This window comes from Asterias rubens, chromosome 8 (genome assembly GCF_902459465.1).
Source record: "Asterias rubens chromosome 8, eAstRub1.3, whole genome shotgun sequence".
NCBI classification, from domain to species: Eukaryota; Metazoa; Echinodermata; class Asteroidea; order Forcipulatida; family Asteriidae; genus Asterias; species Asterias rubens.
Window position 1 is genome coordinate 9,816,381 of NC_047069.1, and position 26,402 is coordinate 9,842,782.

Genomic DNA, 26,402 nt, shown 5'->3' on the forward strand with positions numbered 1-26,402 from the left:
GAAGAGTTGATTAAGAACATGGAAGAGTTGAGGAAGAATACAAATGAGTTGAGACAAAAAAATCGAAGAGTTGATGAATAACTTGGAAGAGTTGATGAATAAATTAGAAGAGTTGATGAAGAGAAACATACTTGGAAGAGTTGACAAATAACTTTTTGAGAGTTGATTAAGAACTTGGAAGAGCTTATAATAAAAACTTTGGACATACTATTGGAAACACTTGGTAGATACTTACCGGGGCGATTTATTGGGGGAGACATTGTCAGGAGTTTTGGGGGCAAGAAATAGGACAGTTAAAGGATAGCTCTGATAAAGGTTTGCACTCAGGACCGTCGGCCTGGGGCCGCATATGCTCCGTTCCATGTTGTGCGTGTGGCGTGATTTTTCAAGAAAGTTTTTTCATACTCACATGTCCAAATGTAGCTGCAGCTGAAGTTTACTCTGTAGTGTCGTTGTTCAATGATGTGGCGAAGTTAGTAAATACATTTGTTAATACTCACAGGTTCAATGTAGCTATGAATTAAGTTCCATCTGAAGTGTCCTCATCCAAAAGAAGTTCCAATTAGTAAACCCAACACCAGCTTAACTAATCGTTTGGAATGATCAGTTGTTTAATATTAAATATGTCTCAAAGATAACGGGTACCAGAACCAATTTGTAACAAATCAAAAGTTTGAAAGAGTTGAAAAACAAAAATGAAGTAAAACGAGTCGGAAAAACAAACACTTAAAGAGTTCAATGATAATTTGGCTCTTAAGGCAGTGGACACTATTGGTAATTGTCAAAGACTAACCTTCACAGTTAGTGTATCTCAACATATGCATAAATAACTAACCTGTGAAAATTTGAGCTCAATCGGTCATCGAATTTGCGAGACAACAATGAAAGAAAAAACACCTTGTCACACGAAGTTGTGTGCGTTTAGATTGATTTCGAGACCTCAAGTTCTAAATCTGAGGTCTTGAAATAAAATTCGTGAAAAATTACTTCTTTCTTGAAAACTATGGCACTTCAGAGGGAGCTGTTTCTCACAATGTTTTATACCAACAACCTCTCCTCATTACTCGTCACCAAGAAAGGTTTTGCTAATAATTATTTTGAGTAATTACCAATAGTGTCCACTGCCTTTAAAAACTTAGGTGGACATCTACGAATGGCTTAAAAAGAAACTACTCAATAAGGGAGATATCTGCTAAATACGAAACATGAAAATCGATTAATAGATTGCATGTTTTAAAGTACAACACCAATATGGGAGTGGGCTGGTAATAAAGGCTGGGATGCCCTAATTAGACAAAGGAAAACTTAAAAGATTATCCAGGATTGTCTGATTGCCACTTTTGGAAAAATACTTGGCAAATGATTTTGGGTAAATTTAGTAACATCTTAATTTTGGAGGAACGACACAACATGAGTTTGATAAAATCGCAAGGCTGTAGTCTTGTGGAACTTTTGGGCAAAATTTAAGCAGAATTTGATCAAAACGCAAGGCTTATAGTCTTGAGGAATTATTGGGCACAATCTGAGAAAAATTTGATAAATACGCAAGGTTCTGAGTCTTGTGTAATTTTTTTGCACAATTTTAGCAAAACTTGATAAAAACGCAAGGCTTTAAATATAGTCTTGTGGAATATTTGGGCACAGTTCATCAAAAACGCCTTGTAATTTTTTATTTTTGCAAACATTTTGCAAAGGTTTAAAATACAATGCTTTTGTTAAATATGCCATGTTGCACTTCGGGCAGATAAGATTGATAAATTTACAAGGCAGTATTTTATACTTATATAGCCTTGTGATTTTTGTAAATGTTTGAAAATGTGCAATATGTTGATGGTTGCGAGGCTGCAACAGGTGTCAGCCCTCCATTCTGTTGAGCTTGAACCTTCCTGGGTGACTTCATTGAAGCGCTTAGGGACATGTTTGATTTCTATGTGTTATGCGCTATATAAGAATGGTTAATTATTATTATTATTATTAAGGCCTCGCCTAAGAACTGACACTGTTGGCTTTGGTGCTGTGTCATGGATGACAATCGTTCCTTTGTAGATGCCACCTCACAGTTGGTTCACATGTAAAACAAAGCAAATATTCTTGCATTAGTCTTGTTTTAATAATCTGATTGAACAGAGTAAGATTGTAGGGCAATCTTATAGTTAAGTAGACCTATACAAGCAATATATTTCAGTTTCAAATTTGGCCTATTCATCCTGGTAAGGTTCGTCTAAAACAGGGCTACCACGTGAAGGTCCCAGGATACCTGCCCCACACGGTTTCCAGATCATCAGGGCCTTTGCACCGCCCGAAGGCGGGTCCGGTCCGCCATCCCAAAAGGAGGGACAGTCCCCTACTGTACTAGCGCGGTCCCTAGTTGGAAAGAACTTAGGGACTACTTCCGTTGGTCAACCATTTGTGATTACCCGGCACCATCCTAGCAGATGAGGAGCCCGAATGCACCTTTAAGATCAACCACTCAGTGGAGCGAGCCGGAAGTAGGACCCCAAATGCCACGTGCACGTGTCCAGGTCCCTTTAGTTTATTCCGCAGGCACCACCATTTCGATCCGCACGCACCACTTGTTTCCGCAGGCCCACCACCAGTTAGCGCACAAAAAAACGTGTATAGCTTGTTTGCTTGCAAGGGTGTACTTAGTACCAGATAGTGAGCTACCAAAACAACCCACTACATGTAAAGCATCAATATCAACACAGTAAAGCCCGGTTGATACTTCCTGCAAATACCAAATTTTATGTCAGAATCCCTTTCCCTACAACATTCACAAGTGAGTTGAGCAGATTTGAACTGCTAGTGAATTATTTTTTGACTGCAACAATTGCTTGCATTTGCAGGAAGTATGAACCAGGCTCCACTCATCTAAAAAGAATATCTTACTTTTGTTCTCTGATGATCCACAGATGAGCTGCTCGGATGTCTTGATGATTACTGATGTTTGCCCAAGGCAGTGATCTCCAGGAACTACTGGCCCTGAAAGGTCAAGTTAACGGATATAATTATTAAGTTGTAAGTCAATATTTTGTCATCAAAACTCTTGCATGGGTAATTTAGACCACCTCTTTATATAATAATAACAATTATGGTGGCTTCTTATAGCGCTCAGGTCTGTCACGCAGTGACGCTTCAACATTATTATTACCCCCGTTTACTGGGCCTTAAATCATTCCTTAAACCATCTCAGCTCCCTGGGGGGAGTATACAGTCTGTGCCCCCAAATATGTAAGCTAATCAATCACAAGAAACAACTCTGCCCTCACAGGTAATCATTTATCCATGTGTGGAGCGAAGATACCTAGATATTTCTTTGTGTATCTTGCACGGGTATGCCCCTGTGGTGATACACTTTTCACCCATTAAAAAGAGGGACAGAAAGTAGCAGAAATAATGCACCCCTTATCCCCCTTTTGCCATATCCCCAGTTCCAGGACTTTTGTTGTCTGTTTGTTATACAAACGTGGCAGACAAGACAGGCTGCACTATAGTTTCTCATTGGATTTGATAGTTGGCTATTGGAAACTAAGCATTCTGGGATTTCTACGCTATACCCTGGCAGATTATTTTATCTGCTGTGGCTAACAGCCGAGGTTCTGCGATTCCATGGTCGGTGCCTTATGCATATTTTCTCACAAGACAACAGAAATCCAAGTGTTAGACGTTTTGCTAACTTTCCTTTTGTCAAGTCGAGGTTTTATTGGTCAATTATAATTTCAAAGGCACTCCTCAAATGTGCAAGATAATTTGGGTGGAATACTGACCTAAAGAGGTTTTGATTGGGAGGGGGAATGCAACAGACACCCCCCTAACCCAGATTTAATCAGAAGTATTGTTTATTAAGACTACCAGCACCATGCAGCCACTATTATAAATAAATTTAAAAAGGGTACTAGGTCTAGCAGTTTAATATTTGCCCAAAATGACAAATTCGAGAGCTTTTCACCAGTTTGATCAAACTTGTGCCATCAATATTTGAGACTTAAAAATGCATGGCAATGGAAGGTGATCAGCCTTTTTAGCTAGATGAATTTAATCTGGGTGCTAGTTCTATTGATGTTTGAGATGGTTGTCTAGACGGGGACTCTAGACGTCATCTTCATCACTGCTGCTCTTGTTAGACTGTTTCTATTCAATCTCTACCATCTTGAAAGCAAGGTGATCCTCTTCCAAGAGCCTCCCTCGATCTGGAGTAGATGAACAATAATTAAAATTAAACATTTATAAAGTGTCATCAATTTATTTACTAAGAGCGTAATATTTAGGACAGTAATCAAGTTTTTGAAACACAAGACCCACAATATACAACATAAGTTGCCTAACATGCCAGAAACACCAGAGCAAACCCTTTTCTCCATGATAAATAAAACTAAGAAGTATTGCAGCTGTAATAGTATAATCCATTTTTGAGAAACAATGCAATTTGGAGAAGTAAGATGATGTCAAAGATATAATTTTCTTTTTATGAAATTTTCAGTAACACTTCAGTTATATCTCAAAACTGTGACCACCTTTTAAAAAAGGAAAGATTCACAGGTTTGTATACAAGTAAATCTATAAAGGATTAAAACAGTCACAAGCTTCCAAAAAGTGCACATTGCTTTTACGCTTCAAAACTTTTATAAAGAATCAGCTTTGGCTCTTCAATTTGTCAGGACGACGCATCAGAAATTATTGGCAAGTTGATTTAACTTCGAGAGGAAAACAATATAAGTAGTAACAATAGCATGAGAAGCTTGGCAACATAACTATTTCCAAACTCAGTAGGTATATCTCTATTGAGTGACTTCTGGTTCTGAGAAGAACCGATGTGCTCAATATTTCAGAAAGTATACTCTGTCCGTCAGATGACTGGTGGACTCCAACTCTTGCTCATACGGGAGAGTCGTAGCTAAAGATGCGTGTTGGAGCAGGATGGGCGTGGTGAGAAGTCTATGGTCATAAATGAATTGACTTCGGGTATAGAAGACCCTAAGTCTGGGGGAGACTGGTATTGAAGAGACTAGGTTTCTAATTAAAGTCACTTCGGGTATAGAAGACCCTAAGTCTGGGGGAGACTGGTGATGAAGAGACCAGGTTCCTAATCAAATTGACTTCGGGTATAGAAGACCCTAAGTCTGGGGGAGACTGGTGATGAAGAGACCAGGTTCCTAATCAAATTGACTTCGGGTATAGAAGACCCTAAGTCTGGGGGAGACTGGTGATGAAGAGACCAGGTTCCTAATCAAATTGACTTCGGGTATAGAAGACCCTAAGTCTGGGGGAGACTGGTGATGAAGAGACTAGATTCCTAATCAAATTGACGTCGGGTATAGAAGTCTCTTAGTCTGAGACTGGTTTATTGCTTGGGACAATGAGTTGGTATCGAGAGATTGTACAAGGTAGCTCTAAGAATGACTTGAGCAATTCAACATGAGCCAGGTATGGTTTCAAGATATGCCACAAAACTGGACAACAGGAGTTTTGACAAATTATCAAAGGCATCCAGTATTAAGTGAGAATACAAATTTCAGAGTAGCGAGTTTGATTAGATTTTGAAAGGCGGGACCATCCATTGATATGTTCACAAGGTTGCACAATCATTGGGTGGTGAACTTGTAGCGACTTGAAAATTTATTCAGCTTAGCAGGTTTTGAGGGATTAAACATTTTGCCTTTCAGAGATGGCACAGTTGTGGCTTGAGAAAAATAAAACTGTAATAAAATCACAAAGGTTCATTGAATGTGCACATACCTTCAATGGAGTCACGGTAATCAATGTTGTAGACCCTTCACCATCATCACTGCTAGCAGCAGGCAACCCTGTTTAAGGACGTCGTGCGTGGCAACCTGTATGAAATCAAAGCACACATGTCAATATAAATCTCATATAAAAAAAATCACAAGACTGCAACATTTAAAAAAAATTCATGACAAATGATTTTCCGTAATTTAAACAGTGCCAAAAATCTTGGTTTTTGAGGCTTGAACAGTTTGTTGTTTGAAAATCAGTAGGATGAAAAGATTTGAGGATGGACAGAGTGTGCTTTTGGAAAATTGAAGTGTTTGAAACACAAGACTCAAATATTCAACATCAGTGCGGTCAAAAGTTACGCAGAGGGCCAGCTCGTTTAGTTTACCCACGGTCTCAGTAAGTCAAATAAATCCAAGTGCGGACGGTGGGAAAGTTAACCCGTCGGAATGTTACCCAGCTTCATGGTTAAGTTACCCAAAATATTAATCCAGTGCGAACACGGCTTTAGAAAGTATTGAGGGACTCAACATTCTGCTGAACAGATATTGCACAGTTATGAATTAAGACTAATACAAGTTTAATCAAAGTTTCATAAAATCACAAGGCTCATAAAAAGTGCGTGTACCTCACAATGTCAGGACAATCTATCTTGTAGAACCTTCACCGATGTGTTCTTTTGTTGGCATGCTTTCATCGTCTGTGCTAGCAGCAGCCAACCCTGTTTAGCATGGCAACCTAAACGAAATCAACCCAAACATGATAATATAAATCCCATATTGGAAATCACTTGGTTGCCTGCCACACTTTGAAAAATACTTGACAAATGATTTTAGGTAAACTTGAACATAGCCCAACATATAAGTGTTTGAGGAACAACGTCATTTGAAACATAATTATAATATGGTTAAAGATACTGTGTTAAGTCGCTACCAATATGCAGGGACAGTTTGAGCATAGTGCTATTTAAAATTTACCCTGTGACCGACAAGACTAAGTAGGACTAGACAAGGACAGAACTAAACATGAGTTTGGAGCTTTCCACTCGTGTTTGAAAATCAGTTGGCTGAAAAGTTTTGAGGGACTGGACAGAATGTGCTTTTAGAAAAATTAAGGGTTGGTAAAAACGTATACTTAATGAATTCCTTTTCGGGTAGTCTGAAGCATCCAACCAGTCTTCTCCTGATGGTTTGAGGCAGCTGTTCTCATTTGACCGTTTCAGTTCAATCTCTACCATCTTGAAAGCAAGGTGGTCCGCTTGGAGTGTTCTGACCCTCTTCAAGACCCTCATCGATCTGAAGTAGTTGAAAAATAACAACATCAAGCATTTATAAAGCGTCATCTATTTATTTAGTGAAAGCAGAAATGTTTAAGACAGTTATTTATAAGTTTTTGTAATACAAGACTCAAATATTAAACATCATTTGCCCAACATGCCAGAGCATTACATAACACACAGGACCCATCCAAAGGTAGAGCAATAATGTTAAAATGTCTTAGGACAAATTGCAATTTGAAGCAATTAGCAATAATACCCTGACTTGGAATGGTTTTGAGAAATTGCACAAAATTACTTTGGAAATGATTTGACAAGTAGAACATAACCTTGGAATTGATACGATAGATGGAGAATGATTGCCTCAGAAATTATTGGCACACTACAATGTAAAGTTGGCTTGGCTTCAATAAAGAACACAACATTGAGTTAATATAACAGCAGAAATTTGCAATGGCTCAAAAAATGCCTACCCTTTGAAGCTTGGCAACATAATGATTTAGGTAGATCTCCGATGAGTGAATTTGGGTTCCAAGAAGAACAGGTGGGCTCAATGTTTCAGACAGTACACTCCATCTGTAGACTGCTGGACTCAAACTCTTGCTCATACGAGAGAGTGTTGTTGGAGCAGGAAGGGCGTGGTGAGACGTCTATGGTGCTAAATAACTTGACTTCGGGTATACAAGACCCTAAGTCTGGGGGGGGGGACTGGTGTATTGCTTGGGACACTGAGTTGGCTCTTCAATCAGTGAATACTCTGAAGAAGAAAATTAAGACACACAACATAACTCATTTCATCAAAAGTCAGCAAGCAATATTGCATGGCTGTAATTAAACAATAACTACAGCCATACAATGTCATCATGAAATATCGAGAGATTGTACAAGGTAGCTCTGAAAATGACTTGAGAAGTTCAACATGAACTAGGTATGGTTTCAAGAGATGCCATAAAACTGGACAAGAGCAGTTTTGACAAAATATCAAAGGCATCACATTATCAAGTGAGAATACAAATTTCAGAATTCCAAAAGTCATTTGGTTGGTAAGTTTACAACACATAGATAATTTATAGAGAACAAACAATCTTTGGGTTGTGAACTTGTATCAAGTTGAAAATTTATTCAGCTTAGCAAGTTTTGAGGGACTCAACATTCTTTTCGGAGATGGCACAGTTGTGGCTGACAAATAATACAAGTTTAATAAAAGTTTCATAAAATCACAAGGTTCATAAAACATGCATATACCTCAATGATGGCACAGCAATCTATTTTGTAGAACCTTCACCGATGTTCTTTTGAAGGCATGCTTTCATCATCTGTGCTAGCATCAGCTAACTCTGTCTAAGGACAGCCAGCATGGCAGCCTAGACGAAATCAAAACATACATGACAATGTCATAATCAACTGGGTGACCAATCCAAACAAAGTCAAGCCAAACGCTAATTTTCACAGGTTAATTTTTGCTGTAGCCTATACAACTGTAAAATTTTTATAAAGAATCAGCTTTGGTTCTTAAATTTGTCAGGGCGAGGCCTCAGAAATTATTGCCACAGTACTATGTAAAGTTGGTTTGACTTCGAGAAAGAACACACTAATGTGTATAATGAGTAGTAACAATAGCATAATCAAATTGACTTTGGGTATAGAAGACCCCAAGTCCGAGGGCGGACTGGTGTATTGCTTGGAACAATGAGTTGGCTCTTCATTTGGTTAATAATCTGAAGATAACTAAAAGACACACAACAGAAATCATTTCATCAAAAGTGATTCAGCAAGACACTGTATCGCTGTCATTAAACAATAATTACAGCCTTAAAATGTCAACATGAAATGGTATCGAGAGATTGTACAAGGTTGCTTTGAAAATGACTCGAGCAATTCAACATGAGCTAGTTATGGTTTCAAAATATGCCACAAAACTGAACATATGAGTTTTTAATGAAATATCAAAGGCACCACAATATCAAAGGAAATACAAATGTCAGAGTACCAAAAGCCATTTGGTTGGTAAGTTTTTGAAAGGCTGGACAAAACGTTGATTATTTCAAGATATCGCACACCATTGGGTTCTCTGCTTATCAGAGATGGCACAGTTGTGTATGAGGAATAACACAAGTTCAATCAAAGTTTCATGAAATCACAAGGTTCATAAAATGTGCATATACCTCAAAGATGTCCTGGCAATCTGTCTTGTAGATGTTCTTTAGTTGGCATGCTTACATCATCTGTGCTAGCATCAGCCAACCCTATCTAGGGACAGCCAGCATGGCAACCTACATAAAATCAAAGCATACATGACAATATAGATCCCATAATTAAAGGCAGTGGATACTATTGGTAATTGTCAAAGACCAGCCTTCTCACTTGGGTTATCTAAACATATGCATAAAATAACAAACCTGTGAAAATTTGAGCTCAATCGGTCATCGAAATTGCGAGATAATAATGAAAGAAAAAACACCCTTGTCACACGAAGTTGTGTGCGTTTAGATGGTTGATTTTGAGACCTCAAGTTCGATATCTGAGGTCTAAAAATCAAATTTGTGGAAAATTACTTCTTTGTCGAAAACTATGGCACTTCAGAGGGAGCCATTTCTCACAATGTTTTATACCATCAACCTCTCCCCTTTACTCGTCACCAAGAACGGTTTTATGGCAATAATTATATTGAGTAATTACCAATAGTGTCCACTGCCTTTAATGCCACATTTTGAAATACACTTGACAAACGATTTTTGGTAAATTTAAAGACAGCCAAACATCTTAGTTTTAGAGGAACAACACAACACAACACAACACAACACAATAAACTTGGTTAATAACAATCCAAACAAAGTGAAGCCTAATGTTAATGCTAATGTTACAGGGTCTGTATACATTTGGTTTGAGAAAATTTAAGCAGCTCATAAACAGTTTGATGTTTCAAAGAAAAATCAGTAGGCTGAACAATTTTGAGGGACTGGACAGAATGTGCTTTTGGAAAATTGAAGGGTTGATACAAAAAAATATATTTACGATTTCTTTGAGGGCAATACAGAGCGTACAGCCAGTGTTGTCGTGATGATGTCAAGGCGTATTAACGAGGACTCTAGACATCGCATTCATCACTGGTGTCCTCATTAGACAGTTTCTGTTCAATCTCTGCCGTCTCTTCACGAGCCTCCTTGATCTGAAGTAGTTGAGAAGTAATAAAATCAAATATTTTTAAAGCGTCATCTTTTTAGTTACTGAGAGCCATAATGTTTAAGACAGTTTATGCCAAGTTGTTGAAATACACGACCCATATATACAACATCATTCGTGCAACATGGCAGAAACACCATGGCAAACCTGTCTTTCAAAGATAAATACAACTGGGTTCTCTCACCAACAGTGCATAACAAAAGGACCTTTACGCCCCACTCAAAGGACGTCACAATAATGATCAAGTGTCTTTGGAAAAATTTGCAATTAAATAGTATGACTTTAGCAAAACAACACCAACTTGGAATGGCCTTGAGAAATTGCATAAAATTACTTTGGAAATGATTGACAAGTTCAACATAACCTTGGAATTGATACGATAGATGGAGAATGATTGCCTCAGAAATTATTGGCTCAGTACAATATGAACTTGGCTTTGATTCGAGAGAGGACACAAAATCGAGTAAAAATAACATGAGAAATTTGCTATGGCTCAAAAAATGCATACCTTCTGCAGTTTGGCAACAAAATGATTTAGGTAGATCTCTGTTGAGTGAATTTGGGTTCTGAGAAGAACTGGTGGGCTCAATGTTTCAAACAGCAACCTCTGTCTGTCTGTCTGGTGACTGCTCGACTCAAACTCTTGGTCATACGAGAAAGTGGTAGCTAAAGATGGTGTTGGAGCAGGAAGGGCGTGGTGAGAAGACTATGGTGATAAACGAATTTACTTCTGGTAAAGAAGACCCTAAGTCTGGGGGGGGGGGGGAGACTGGTGATGAAGAGACTAGGTTCCCTATCAGATTGACCTCAGGTATACAAGACTATAAGTCCGAGGGGCGACTGGGGTATTGCTTCAATCAGTGAATAATCTGAAGAAGAAAACAAAGACACACATCATTAACCATTTCATCAAAAGTCAGCAAGCAATGTTGCATGGCTGTTATTTAAAGAGAACGACCAATCTTTGGGTTGTGAACTCAACATTCTGCTTATCCGAGATGGCACAGTTGTAGCTGAGAAAAAATACAAGTATAATAAAAGTTTCATCAAATCACAAGGTTCATAAAATATGCATACACCTCAACGATGTCATGGCAATCTATCTATCTTGTAGAACCTTTTGTTGGCATGCTTTCATAATCTGTGCTAGCAGCAGCCAAACTTGTCTAAAGACAGTCAGCATGGCAGCCTAGATGAAATTATAACACACATGACAATAAAAAATCCCATATTAAAAATCTACATTTGGAAAAATATTTGCCAAATAATTTTCTGAAAATTTAAAGACAGTGTTGGGGGAACAACTCTGAAATAGCTTGGAGCTTGTCTCAACAATATGCCTACCCTCTGAAGCTTGGCAACATAATGATTTCCAAACTCAGTAGGTAGATCTCTATTGCATGATTTCTGGCTCTGAGAAGTTTCAGACTGTATACTCTGTACGCAGAAGACTGCTCAACTCAAACTCTTACTCATACGAGAGAGTGGTAGCTAAAGATGCATGTTGGAGCAGGATGAGAAGTCTATGGTCATAAATGAATTGACTTTGGGTATAGAAGACCCTAAGTCTAGGGAAGACTGGTGATGAAGAGACTAGGTTCCTAATCAAATTGACTTCGGGTATAGAAGACCCTAAGTCTGGGGGAGACTGGTGTCGAAGAGACTAGGTTCCTAATCAAATTGACTTCGGGTATAGAAGACCCTAAGTCTGGGGGAGACTGGTGATGAAGAGACTAGGTTCCTAATCAAATTGACTTCGGGTATAGTAGACCCTAAGTCTGGGGGAGACTGGTGATGAAAAGACTAGGTTCCTAATCAAATTGACTTTGGGTATAGAAGACCCTAAGTCTGTGGGAGACTGGTGATGAAGAGACTAGATTCCTAATCAAATTGACTTTGGGTATAGAAGACCCTAAGTCTGGGGGAGACTGGTGTTGAAGAGACCAGGTTCCTAATCAAATTGACTTCGGGTATAGAAGACCCTAAGTCTGGGGGAGACTGGTGATGAAAAGACTAGGTTCCTAATCAAATTGACTTTGGGTATAGAAGACCCTAAGTCTGGGGGAGACTGGTGTTGAAGAGACCAGGTTCCTAATCAAATTGACTTCGGGTATAGAAGACCCTAAGTCTGGGGAGAGACTGGTGATGAAGAGACTAGGTTCCTAATCAAATTGACTTCGGGTATAGAAGACCCTAAGTCTGGGGAGAGACTGGTGATGAAGAGACTAGGTTCCTAATCAAATGGACTTCGGGTATAGAAGACCCTAAGTCTGTGGGAGACTGGTGATGAAGAGACTAGGTTCCTAATCAAGTGGACTTCGGGTATAGAAGACCCTTAGTCTGGGGGAGACTGGTGATGAAGAGACTAGGTTCCTAATCAAATTGACTTTGGGTATAGAAGACCCTTAGTGTGGGGGAGACTGGTGATGAAGAGACTAGGTTCCTAATCAAATTGACTTTGGGTATAGAAGACCCCAAGTCTGGGGAGAGACTGGTGATGAAGAGACTAGGTTCCTAATCAAATTGACTTCGGGTATAGAAGACCCTTAGTCTGGGGGAGACTGGTGATGAAGAGACTAGGTTCCTAATTAAATTGACTTCGGGTAAAGAAGACCCTAAGTCTGTGGGAGACTGGTGATGAAGAGACTAGGTTCCTAATCAAATTGACTTTGGGTATAGAAGACGCTAAGTCTGGGGAGAGACTGGTGATGAAGAGACTAGGTTCCTAATCAAATGGACTTCGGGTATAGAAGACCCTAAGTCTGTGGGAGACTGGTGATGAAGAGACTAGGTTCCTAATCAAATGGACTTCGGGTATAGAAGACCCTAAGTCTGTGGGAGACTGGTGATGAAGAGACTAGGTTCCTAATCAAATGGACTTCGGGTATAGAAGACCCTAAGTCTGTGGGAGACTGGTGATGAAGAGACTAGGTTCCTAATCAAATGGACTTCGGGTATAGAAGACCCTTAGTCTGGGGGAGACTGGTGATGAAGAGACTAGGTTCCTAATCAAATTGACTTCGGGTATAGAAGACCCTTAGTGTGGGGGAGACTGGTGATGAAGAGACAAGGTTCCTAATCAAATTGACTTTGGGTATAGAAGACCCTAAGTCTGGGGAGAGACTGGTGATGAAGAGACTAGGTTCCTAATCAAATTGACTTCGGGTATAGAAGACCCTTAGTCTGGGGGAGACTGGTGATGAAGAGACTAGGTTCCTAATCAAATTGACTTCGGGTAAAGAAGACCCTAAGTCTGTGGGAGACTGGTGATGAAGAGACTAGGTTCCTAATCAAATGGACTTCGGGTATAGAAGACGCTAAGTCTGTGGGAGACTGGTGATGAAGAGACTAGGTTCCTAATCAAATGGACTTCGGGTATAGAAGACCCTTAGTCTGGGGGAGACTGGTGATGAAGAGACTAGGTTCCTAATCAAATTGACTTTGGGTATAGAAGACCCTTAGTCTGGGGGAGACTGGTGATGAAGAGACTAGGTTCCTAATTAAATTGACTTCGGGTAAAGAAGACCCTAAGTCTGTGGGAGACTGGTGATGAAGAGACTAGGTTCCTAATTAAATTGACTTCGGGTAAAGAAGACCCTAAGTCTGGGGGAGACTGGTGATGAAGAGACTAGGTTCCTAATCAAATGGACTTCGGGTATAGAAGATCCTAAGTCCGAGGGGGGATTGGTGATGAAGAGACTAGGTTCCTAATCAAATGGACTTCGGGTATAGAAGACCCTAAGTCCGAGGGGGGATTGGTGATGAAGAGACTAGGTTCCTAATTAAACTGACTCCGGGTAAAGAAGACCCTAAGTCTGTGGGGAGACTGGTGTATTGCTTGGGACAATGAGTTGGCAGATAAATAATCTGAAGAAGGAAAAAAAGACACACAACATTAATAAATTAATAAATTAAGCAATATTGCATGGCTGTAATTAAACAATATTTACAAGTAGGATGTGAAACTTTGCATGAAAGCTTTCTCCAGAACACGATCAGAGCATACTATTACTCATCAAAACGACAGGGAAAAACTCGATATATCGAGTATACTCTATTCTATAAATCGGTTATTAGAAAAAACTGACATCAATGGACATTAAGTCAGAGTACCAAAAGTCATTTGGTGGGGAAGCTTTTAAAAGGCTGGACAACAAATAAAAATTTGAACAGATCGCACACCATTGGGTCGTGAACTTGTAGCGAATTGAGCATTTATTCTCTGCGTATCAGAGATGGCAAAGTTGTGGTTGAGGAATCATACAAGTTCAATAAAAGTTTCATAAAAATAATCACAAGGCTCATAAAATGTGCAAATACCTCAATGATGTCACAGCAATCTATTTTGTAGAACCTTCACCGATGTTCTTTTGTTGGCATGCTTTCATCATCTGTGCTAGCAGCAGCCAACGTCTAAGGACAGCCAGCATGGCAACCTATATAAAATCAAAATATACATGACAACATTAATCCCTTAATAAAAAACACTTGGTTGCCACATTTTGAAATATACTTGACAAATGATTTTCAGTAAATTTAAAGACAGCCAAACATCTTAGATTAAGAGGAACAAAACAACACAATATAACACAATCAACTTCGTCAACAATCCAAACAAAAGTCAAGCCTAACGTTAAAGGGTCTGTTTACATGTTGTTTGAGAAAATTTAAGCAGCTCATAAATAGTTTGAAAATCAGCGAGATGAAAAATTTTGAGGGACTGGACAGAAAGTGCTTTCGGAAAATTAAAGTATACTTAAAGGAACATTACAGAATTGGTCTTTGCTAACAAAACAGTTACTAATCCACCATATACATAAACTGACAAACCTGTAGAAGTTTGAGATCGATCGACCATCTGGGTCACGAGAGAATAGTGAAAAACCGATTACAAATTTTGCATTGCATCGATGCCAAAATAAAAATAAATAAAACGCTCACTGAGCGATTAACTCCAAACGCGAAGTTAGATTATTTATTTCTCATCAAATATTACATTTCAGACAGAAATATTTCAAGGGATGTTTTCAACTATCATCATCATCATTAGACCGTGTAAGTTTTATGTCAATCTTTGATCTTCATGATTTTTGTTTCTTACCAATTCTGTAACATTCCTTTAACGATTTCTTTGAGGGCAGTATGAAGCATCCAACCAGTGTTCTCATGATGGTTTGAGGCAGTTGTCTTGATGGGGACTCTAGACGTCGTGTTCACCACTGCTGTCCTCATTAGACAGTTTCCGTGCAATCTCTATCGCCTAGACAACAAAGTGTTCCACTCGAGTGTTCTGACTCACTTGAAAAAAAAAAAATTTATTTAAAAAGAAGGACTCCAAGAGAGAACAATTGATTAAACTTGAAACAAATGAGATTTGAGGTTTTTTTTTAAAGATTGGCAGAAACCTTTGGTAAAATTTCATGAACAACACAAAATCAGCTGGGAAACAATTTAAAACTGAAATTTTTAAATTTAAGTTGCAAATGTCTGAGGATTGGATCAGGCAAAAACACAACAGAGAGATATGACCTCACTGCACTGGGCAAGTTTTGTTTGGTTAGACAAATTAAAGTTCAAATTAGTGGATATGGGATAAAACTCCAAGACTTACCCATTGATGATAGTTACATTCACATGGATGAACAACCGTAGTTGGAGTGAAGCATCGAGTTTCTCGATAGCACAACCTGTACAGTCACATGGATAGCCGGCAGTGAGTTTCTAGACATGCTCGAAGTTGTTAGGCTTTCATCATCTGCGCAGGCAGCAGCCAACAAGGGGAGAGGTTGATGGTATAAAACATAGTGAGAAACGGCTCCCTCTGAAGTGCCATAGTTTTTGAGAAAGAAGTAAATTTCCACGAATTTGATTTTGAGACCTCAGATTTAGAACTTGAGGTCTCGAAATCAACCATCTAAACGCACACAACTTCGTGTGACAAGTTTTTTTTTTCTTCTTTCATTATTATCTCGCAACTTCAACGACCGATTGAGCTCAAGTTTTCACAGGTTTGTTATTTTATGCATACGCTGAGATACACCAAGTGAGAAGGCTAATCTTTGACAATTACCAATAGTGTCCACTGCCTTTAAAGAAAGACAGTGCCATTGAATTTCCACTGGGCAAAAAAACGTGTGCATAGAAAAATAAATCCAGGTTTTATAAATAAAAATAAAAATCGACTTGAGATTTAAAAAGTAAGAACATGAATCAGCTATTGAACCTAGTGTATGAATGCAATTGTTGCTTAGCTAGCTTTGCTATTTTACAGATCAGACTTACCCCAGAGATGCAAACACTACTGTAGTCCGAAAAAAGGAGTAAGCAGCCATCGCGATGTTTCAAACAAACTCTATCGAACGAACGACGTGCACCTATTGCAGGCAGACAATGCAGGAAAAAAAGATCGTCACAGTGAATGCTGCATCCCACACACGTGACCAATATGGAACCAATATCTACTAAAGCAACTGTAGAATGTATGCGGTATAAGGAGCCTTACGCGTGACGTCATAGTAGGCAAATCCTGGGTGCAATGATGGTTATGGGATCTTAATAAATAAAACCATAGAGCAAGGACTAAAACACACAAGAAGCTCCTCTCCCAAATTAAAGAATTGGGGTACTTTTTGTATCACAAAACACAATGTCCACAGATTTACATTCAACTTTGAATACACACAAATTGACGGTTGTGATAGAAGGCTCCCCTTAAAATATCACTTGCTGAGGTGCTGTAGTTTTTGAGAAATGAGTAAAAAAATGTTTTACATGATAAAATAGTTAATCTCGCAAAAATGATTTTGTTTACTTGTTTTACTATTTTCTCAAAAACTGCAGCACCTCAGTGAGTAACACTTTAAGGGAAGATTTATACCATATTTATCTTAATACTTTGTAAACACCAAAAAGTACCCAGAAAAAAACAATAATTATTATTTTTTTATAGCTTGTTTATCAGCAGAAATGTTTGATAGTCGGTCGGCCGGACACGCTATTTAATGCCTTGCTAGAATGCTAAGGCACTGAACAAACAACTGCTGTGTGAAAATTCAGAAAATACAACAATTGCTTGGGAACAATATTTAAAGACAACAGACACTAATGGTAATTGTCAAAGACTAGTCTTCACAGTTGCTGATCTCAACATTATGCATAAAATAACATAACTGTGAACATTTGAGCTCAATCGGTAGACAACAACCTTGTCACACCATGGTCACAAGAAGTTGTGTGCTTCCAGATGCTTGACTTCGAGACCTCAAATTCTAAATCTGAGGTCTCAAAATCAAATTTGTGGAAAATTATCTCTTTTTCGAAAACTATGTCACTTCAGAGGGAGCTGTTTCTCACAATGTTTTATAATACAAATATTGAGTGGCTCAGAGTGGAATGGGAGGAATATTATTGCAAGGTTAAATTTTGACTGTGAATTTTTTCAGAGTGAAATGGAACAGGCAAAATTTTACTGAGCGATAATATTCCTTCCATTCCACGAATTAAAGCCACTCAATATTTGTTTTATATAACTGACATAGATCATTGTCATTTGATGTATTTTAAAAGTATAACATAATGAAAAATCACACAAATTGTTTGACAACCAAAAATCATATAGCGCCACGTAGCGGCAACAATGCACAAATTTAATAGCAATCTGATCACAACCTTTTGCACAGGTACTCCTTTGTTTTAGCAGCGGCGCGGCGGCGCTGTATATCTGTTAAAAAACATTGGGAACAAGGATGATCCTAACTGTTGAATGGGAAATGCTATTCCCCATGGGCGAATAGGTCTTTTTGATTGCCGGTGCGGATGGAAGTAATAGTGAATGTCACGTGAAGGAAGTTCCACCAATCAAATGACAAGGATCTGTATGTCAGTTATATAAAGGCTACTATCAACCTCTCCCCATTACTCGTAATCAAGAAAGGTTTTATAATAATTATTATTTTGAGTTATTACCAATAGTGTCCACTGCCTTTAAGGATTAAAAAACGTAATAGGTGGTATAACATTGGCTTTTGGGATACAGATTGAGAGTTGAACAAAATCAAGTCGGCAAGTCTTTTAGAACTGGGGCAACATGCATTGGAAAAACTAAAGATTACATTATCCGTCTCAGAAACATTTATAAATATAAATGTACATTGGCAAAAGTTTGAGACGTAGACATCATTAGCCTAACACTCACCAAAGATAGAACAACATTGGTAATAAACTGAACATTAAAAAGTTTTAGATTGGTAGGTCTGTGAGTGACAGGATATAAATGAGCAAACAATCGGTTGCAATGTGTTTTTTTAAAATTTACTTGGGTCAATTCACAGACGTCACTACACTGGCTTAAAACCCTAACAATCCTTAACCCTACAAAATCAAACAGGCTAAAGTGTTGAACTTTGATAGATCAGGTATGGCCCAGTTAGGATTGGGTGTTTGATTCTGTGGGGTTGTGTAACATTGCTGTCTAGCAGTGCTGTTGAGATTTGATTGAATGGGTATGGTGGATGTGTCAAATGTAGTGTCTGGCATTGCTCTATCCTCAAAGGTCTACTGATGTGTAATTTTGTTTGAGTGGGGAAGGTTGAGGTGATTAGTATTAGGGTATGTGTGGGGATGGTGTGTGGGAGGGTATGTGTGGGATGGTGTGTGGCTTGTAGCAAACAAGTCACCAGGGTGACTGGTGGTAGTTAAGATTTATGTGTGCTTGTCCTTTTTTCTTGCCATAGGTCTTGCAAACGTTTACTTTGTAATAAACAATGCATAAGGCAGGTGGATGGACTCTACCATTGAAATTGAGGTAGTTTCAAAAAGTAATTGTACTTTTTATTTGTTATTGTTATCTAAAAAAGCATATTTCACAAATTTGTATAAAATGTTCCATAATCTAAGTACTGTGATGTAATAGTTATGAATTAAAATTTCAATAACAATGGCACCATTTCCTATAAATATGAGGGTTTTCTTAGCTTCATCACCCAGTCTTCAAGTGACTACAGTGATAACAACATGACAGCTCGTGAAGCAAGATTGCTACAGCAGAATTTGAGAAGTGAGGAAGTGGATGGGTTTGTAGAGTCCATGATGGGAAAGAAGAAAACCCAGATGAGCAAGCAGACGCCATGGAGGTTGAGGAGACAGGAGAGGAGACAGGAGAGGAGACAGGAGAAGAGACAGGAGAAGAGAGGGGGGAAACTTCACAGATAGAGACCGGAGGCAGTGAGGAGACAGGAGAGGAGGAGAACAGGGGAGAAACTGCCAGGGGAGATGGGGGAGGAGAAGAGGAGGAGACTGCCGAGGAAGATGAAACTGGACCATCCACACGACCACCAAAGACCAAAACCCCCCGAAAAAAGAAGACTAAGCAAGTTCCGCTACCCGACTCCGACAACGACCCGGACCCGCCATTCGCCTACCAAGATGACTATGCCCCCGATGAGGCAGGTTGGACTAGAAGCCTCGAGGACGTCCGCATTAGATCGTTTAGAGGGAAGAAACCCCATGGCCCGAAATTTTCGAAGAAAGAGTCGCCACTTAAGTATTTTTGAAGTTTTTAAGTTTCCTTTGGTTTTGTTTACCATGATCGTCACTTGGACCAACAAGAGCTTACGTAAAGGCAGGCAGTGACCAACATCACTACAAGAAATTAGAGCATGGGTAGGGATCCACCTGATGATGGGCCTGGTAAAAATCAACAACTACAAGGATTACTGGTCTTCTCATCCTGGGCTGCGCAACAAGTTAATTTCACAGACCATGAAGCGCCATCGATTTGATGCCCTCAGTCAGCACATCTCCTGCAATGACCCGGACAAAAACCCAGATCTGATACGTGACAAAGTTCATCGCTACCATGCCAAGAAGAAATCCTCACTTCATCCAATCCTGCCTGCATGTGACAAGGTGCGCCGAAAATGTCTCAGAAACTACAAACCACACTGGGAGCTGAGTCTCAACGAGGCCATGGTGAAATACCGAGGTTTTAAAGCCAGTGTAAGGAAGTTTTTCATGCCCTTCAAGCCCATTCGCACTGGATTTAAGATCTATGTCCTCGCTGAGGCAGCCACGGGATTCTTCATCAACTTCACTATTCATCCCCACGGAGGAACCCCTACAAAGATGGTAGACATTGTGATGGCGACAGCAAAGCATCAACTCAACCTTTACCATCATATTTTCACAGACCGGCTCTACACCTCAGTTTTCCTGGCTCCTACCCTCCTCGCTAAGCGTACCTATCTGACTGGTGCTGTCAAGAGTAATAGTAAAGGGCTACCAAAGGACTTCACAACATCACAGAGTAATCCAAATCACAAAAAGGTCAAGCACTTGAACACCTGCGAAAGGGGAACCTTTTACACCTGCCAGAACGGCCAACTGACATCATGCCTTTGGAAAGACAGCAAAGTCATGATGCTCCTGTCATCTGCACACCAAGGTTGGAGGGATCCAAACACAGGCACGGTGGTGCGCAAAGTGGCCAACGCAGATGGACGACTTAAGAAGAGGTGTATTCCTGCCCCACCCCAAGCGGTTGACTACACTAAGAACATGGGAGGCGTCGACAAGGGTGACCAACTCAGATCGTACCACACTTGTTCACGGAAGTCACAACTTTGGTGGCACAGCATCTTATACTTCCTGCTGGATGTTGCCAGGGTAAACGCCTGGCTGTGTTACAAGCAGCACCACACACCAGCAGCCAACGACGGCTCAAGTGCCAGTACCAGTGGCACTGATGACGACCAGGGTGATGGCCGAGTACTAACACACTCCAAGTTCGTGCTTGCAGTAGTCTCTGAGCTTATCGATGGGTACGCAACAGGAGATGTGCCGAAACAACCTCCAACTTGTCCTGTCCCTGGGAGCAACAGTGCAGGCCATGTCTCCGTGAAGATGCCAGGTCGGAATGCAAGATGGTGTAGGTGGTGTCGGCTGAAGTCAACACGCCGAGGTTGCAATGTGTGTGGAGTCAACCTATGTCCAGGAAGATGCTTCATAGAATTCCATTCCATCAAAGAAAGAGAGGCAGACTCCACCACAAGCACCACCGACTAGATCTACATGCACCACCAACAAGGCAGCCACTGACCGCCCCTCCCAACCAAAAAAGAAAACAGAAAAAAAAAAAGAAAAAAAAAGGAAGGATGAAAAAATAAACAGAAAAATAAACTAGAGGTACATGTACAGTTTTTGTTTACTACAAAAACAAGGTGTTCGTGGTGAGTGAGTGAATGAATTGGTGACAACATTTTACCTCATCAATCCAATGACTGGTTAAGGAGTTGTGATTTTTTTACAAATTAAACACCAACTTCCGGTTTGCATCGGATAAAAGGTCAAATAGCGGTTACTTTTTATGTAGCGCGTGATAAGTTTATTAAGACCTTTTAAATGATGGATGGGTTGTAAAAATCCAATATTTGGTTTAGAAGTTATGATTTTTTCAAATATAAAGTTTCAACTTCCGTTTTGAACCGGAAGGTACTGTCAAATGAGGTCACACTTGGTAGCGTTGGTGATGTCTTTTGAGTTCTTTCTTTTGACGTATAGATGATAAAAATCAAATTATGTGGTTTAGGATTTTTTTTATTTTTCAAACATTATATATCAGTTTCCAACTTTAACTGGAAGTCAAGGTCAAACAGGGTCGCATATTGTATAGCACGTGATAAGTCTATTAAGACCTTTCAGATGATGCATAGATTGCAAAAATCCAATGTATGGTTCAGATGTTATGATTTTTTTTCAAATATTAAACATCCGGTTTGAACCGGAAGACAAGTTTGTCAGGTCACAAATTATAGCGTTAGTAATGTTTTTCAAAGCCTTATCTGACGACGTTCAGATAATAAACAACTAATTTCTGGTTCTGGGGAAATATTTTTTCAAATAATTAACTGCATCTTCCTGTTTAACTGGAGGTCAAGGTTTAATAGTCAATGTTGTGTATCGTTTCTTAAGTTGTTACATGCCTACCCAATGACGTATAAATATATAAAAAATCAAATGTGTGGTTGTGAAATTATTTTTCTTTGACCAATTATTTTCAACCTTTGGTTTGAACAAGAAGCCAAGTTTAAACTGATTTCATTTGTGTAGATCCTGACTAGTTCATTAAAACCTTTCAGCTGATGTATGACTTGTAAACCTTTTATAATTATGTGATGGACTATCTGAAGGTGTATAATGTATCTTATAACATCAATGCATATGTATTCCTACTTGTAGTTTTGGGCGAGACGTTGTTCATTATTACTCAACTACTGCGATTCACCGCGATTCACTCAGCGCTCGATGTTACTAAAAACGTTACAGCGCCCTCTTTCGCTGGACTAAAGAGAGCACTTTTGGGAATTCCCGCGCTTGCACTGCATAGCGTACATAGCGTGCATTGTTGATCAAAATGGGGTAAACGAGTGGGTCAACAGGTGCTTTGACGTCCCTTTTCGACTGATGTAAAGGTCCAAATTTTGTTATTTCTGTGCAAAAGATTGAGCGGGATTGCTGTTTTACAATCTGAAACAAAAATTACGTTGAAATGATCAGTAGTTTTAAAAACATGAATACGATAAGATTTTATGAAATTTTCAAATTTTGTTTTGCACTAGAAGTATTAAAAATATTTTACGTGTTCTGTGAAGCATTTGTCCAACTTTTAATGATCTATCCGATGATGTGTAGATTGTCAAAATCCGATTCATAGTTTTTGAGTTATGATTTTTACAAATATTAAACTTTGATCTAACGTAATTCAATTCCCGATGACGTCATAATGACGTAAGTAAGTGTGTGTTGTCTTGATACTGAGGTTCAACTATCTGTTGAGTTTCAACATTCCATTCAATCTCAATCTTGAGTTATTCCGTAGAAAAGCTCGAAAGTTGTTTTTTGACGAAAAAAAACCGAAGGTGAACTTCGACCCAGGGTAACAACCCGGATGCTAAGGTCGTACGATTTTGGTGTTAACTTTTCAAATGTTTCCCCAGTCTTGGTCTATCAGATGCGAAAACTTTGAACATCATAGCTTTCATATTCGTTGAGATACAGCAAAACGAAAATGGTCCCTTTTCAACTTTAAAAACCCTGTAATTTGACACCTAATGACGTCATCATGACGTAATGAAAACTGTGCCATCTTCGTATTGAGGTTCAATTGTCTGGTGAGTTTCAAGGTTCAGTTTGGCTTGAATCTTGAGTTATGCTGTAGATAAGAGTTGACGGGAAGAAGAAGGAAGATGGAGAAGAAAAAAAAACAGAGCAATAACAATCACGAACACCTAACAAAAAACAACAAAAAGGACAATGATGATCTATGAAGCTAACAGTGCGAAACCCAAGTTGAGCTTCAAATGAACTGAGCCCTAACAACATTTTACTCCACATAAAAAAATAGTGTACAGTGTACATACATAATTGTTTGATTATGTTGTATTAGGTACTCTGTGATTTCACTGATCTTTTTGTACACACACCATGTGTACACACTCCAACAAAATCAAACAAAGAAGGCCTGTTGGAGTTTGTTAGGTTGTGTATTCTCCCGTTTGAGCAGACTGTTTCATTTTGTTTGATTGGGTACAGTTCCCAGTACATGGTGGTAAAAGCTGTTGGAATGTGTTGGGTTAGGGATTGATTCTAGTAAAAACCTTTTGGGGTTAGGGTTTTAACGGAACAATTCATCATTTAATTAAAAACTCTTCAGGTTTGGAAATTCTGAGGTACTGAACAATTTGCGCAGCTGCATCCAGATACAATTAACAGAGAAAGCACAACATCCATTCTTAGAAAATTTTAAGTAGAGTTGGAAAAAAAATGAACTCAGTAAGTTTTGATAGAATGGGCAACATGTTTTGGAATGTAAATAGATGGTGTATACATTTGTTTTTGAGAGTTGGACCGGCACTTGGATACAGTTTGACAGTTAAAAAAAATCATTAGTTTGGCAAGTCTCTGATGGATGGCACAACATGCATGGGAATATAATTTCAACATCCACTTGTGAACAATTGAGGGCTGAAATATCGTACATTGGCAACATTTAAAGAAGTAAACAACATGAGCCTCGAGAAACATCAATCAAGCGTCGTCTGATGCTCTTGTCCAGGTTTGTCTGTTTTTAGTACTGTCATTTCTTTTTGCTGTTTTTGTGTGAAGAGCCCAAAGGCAATAAGCCTCAGATAATGTTTTTTTATCCAATATATAGATTTTTTTGGGGGGGAGGGGTGGGGGTATCCTTGCATATTTTTCTCTATTTTGGTTTATCTAATTTCATTGTCTTTTCGGAGAAGTTTCCAGATGGCGCCACCACTTTTTCATTCAATATGAAATAAAATAGTGAATAATTTACCTCAATGAGATATCCCTTTTTTTTTTAATTCGTGAAAAAGTGGTGGCGCCATACGGAAAGTTATCCGTCTTTTCTCCTGTCGTTTTGTTTGTATTTTGGACATGTTTTTATCGGAATAAAATCAATCAATCATTCAATCAGGATAATTAAGAAAATGATTAGGTTGGCAAGTCTTTGAGGAATGGCACAACATGCTTGGAGAAAATAAAGGATAACTTTCCATATGGCGCCACCACTTTTTCACTCATTTTTAAAAAAAGGGATATCTCATTGAGGTCAATGAGATACTGTATTATTTCATTTTGAATGAAAAAGTGGTGGCGCCATACGGAAACTTTCCCAAAATAAATATTACAAGTACAACATCCAATTGTACAAAATTTGCGAACTGAAATATTGGTACATTGGCAACGGATAGAGAATACACTATGAGCCTTTCCAAACATCAACCAAATACAGCACAACATATGAGCATTGAGTAGACCCAGTGACTGGGGCGCTAAATTCCTTTTTTCGAAATTTTGACATTATCGGTCATCTAGCTCAAAATTAAAAAAAAAAGGAATCTAGCGCCCCAGTCACTGGGTCTAAGCATTGAGATGTTTTAGGTTAGCAGGTTTAAGAATTAGCACAAAAATTAACTTACGGTTGTTCGGGTGAGCCTCTTAACTGTATGCAGCAACACTGGCACTGAAGGTAACACTAATATCGCTAAACACTAGAAAATCAACATTGCCTCAAGAAGGAAATACTTGGTAAAACCATGGAGGTAAAACCAAAATCACACCGCTGAAAATGAAGCCTCGGTGCAAGACGTGGTTTATTCGCACTCGCTCAACTACCTCGATCCCCCGCTCGCTCCCTCACCGAGCTGAAGCTAGCCGCGTTTCTGGCCCAATTTCTGGCCCGATTTTCGTGGTTTATTCGCACTCGCTCAACTACCTCGATCCCCCGCTCGCTCCCTCACCGAGCTGAAGCTAGCCGCGTTTCTGGCCCAATTTCTGGCCCGATTTTCGTAATCGAGAATAGAACCCATGCAGTTAAAGGCGGTGGAATTTTTACCTCCCATCCTTTACAATTTTAACGAATTTTGTTAATAGTAGGCCTATGTAATTAAGAGTGATTTTTTTCCCCAATTCTGAAAAAAAAATTCAGTGAGCAATCTTAGAGGAAAATTAGATCATTTGATTGCATAATTAACCAGTTATTAGCCGCCACAATTAAGACCTCGACATCATTCAGACCATGGAGGTAGACATTTCTACCTCCATATCCAGATCATAAAAAAAACATCTGCTAAAAAACTTGCACTCACTCCCAGTAAATGTACCCTTGATGTTTCCTAAAAGACAAACGATTTGTAGATAATCTGATAGACCATACCTTTGGGCAGACTTCGTGTTGGAGGAAGCTCAATCGGTCCACTAATTAATACATATATAGCCACTAGAATACACGCAGTGCTGACACACGTTACATGGGAAGTGCAGCCGGTAGAAAAATGGGAAGAGAAGGGTCGAAGGGGTACTGGTCACTTCGGCACCTAGCAAACTCGGCACCTGGTGCCGGTCGAAGGGCCATGCCGATATTGGGTCGCAAACACGGGCATATTCTGTGCACCACTCCATATGTACTAAACGCCTTCAGTGGAGTACAAGTGCATGTCCATGAGAGGACCATGCAGACCGTGATAAGGTGGGGGTCAACGAATTTGGCTGAAACTAGCTGGGTTGTAGGATGGTCATAGGTAGCCTTGAGGCTGTATAGAAATTTAGGCAAATCCCACCTCCCCAACAGAAAGTGTTTTTTAAGTAATGGGCGAGTTTGATGATTTTGGATTACAAAAACTCAAATGCT

The 26,402-nt window shown here is 39.2% G+C and overlaps 1 protein-coding gene and 2 long non-coding RNA genes across 3 annotated transcripts; 1 reads left to right on the forward strand and 2 right to left on the reverse strand.

Moving 5' to 3' along the window:
- Window positions 1-5,440: 5,440 nt before the first annotated feature.
- Window positions 5,441-7,585, reverse strand: LOC117293242. The gene is made up of 4 exons (XR_004519395.1): window positions 7,483-7,585; window positions 6,868-7,028; window positions 6,362-6,471; window positions 5,441-5,831 (listed from the first exon to the last, which is right to left on the reverse strand). It is a non-coding gene; the product is annotated as an uncharacterized LOC117293242 (long non-coding RNA).
- A 702-nt stretch (window positions 7,586-8,287) lies between these two features.
- Window positions 8,288-10,808, reverse strand: LOC117293243. The gene is made up of 4 exons (XR_004519396.1): window positions 10,701-10,808; window positions 10,025-10,178; window positions 9,175-9,282; window positions 8,288-8,373 (listed from the first exon to the last, which is right to left on the reverse strand). It is a non-coding gene; the product is annotated as an uncharacterized LOC117293243 (long non-coding RNA).
- A 9,062-nt stretch (window positions 10,809-19,870) lies between these two features.
- Window positions 19,871-21,253, forward strand: LOC117293576. The gene has a single exon (XM_033775935.1). It carries the CDS (start codon window positions 19,871-19,873, stop codon window positions 21,251-21,253), a length of 1,383 nt encoding a protein of 460 aa, XP_033631826.1.
- The last annotated feature ends 5,149 nt before the right edge of the window (window positions 21,254-26,402 follow it).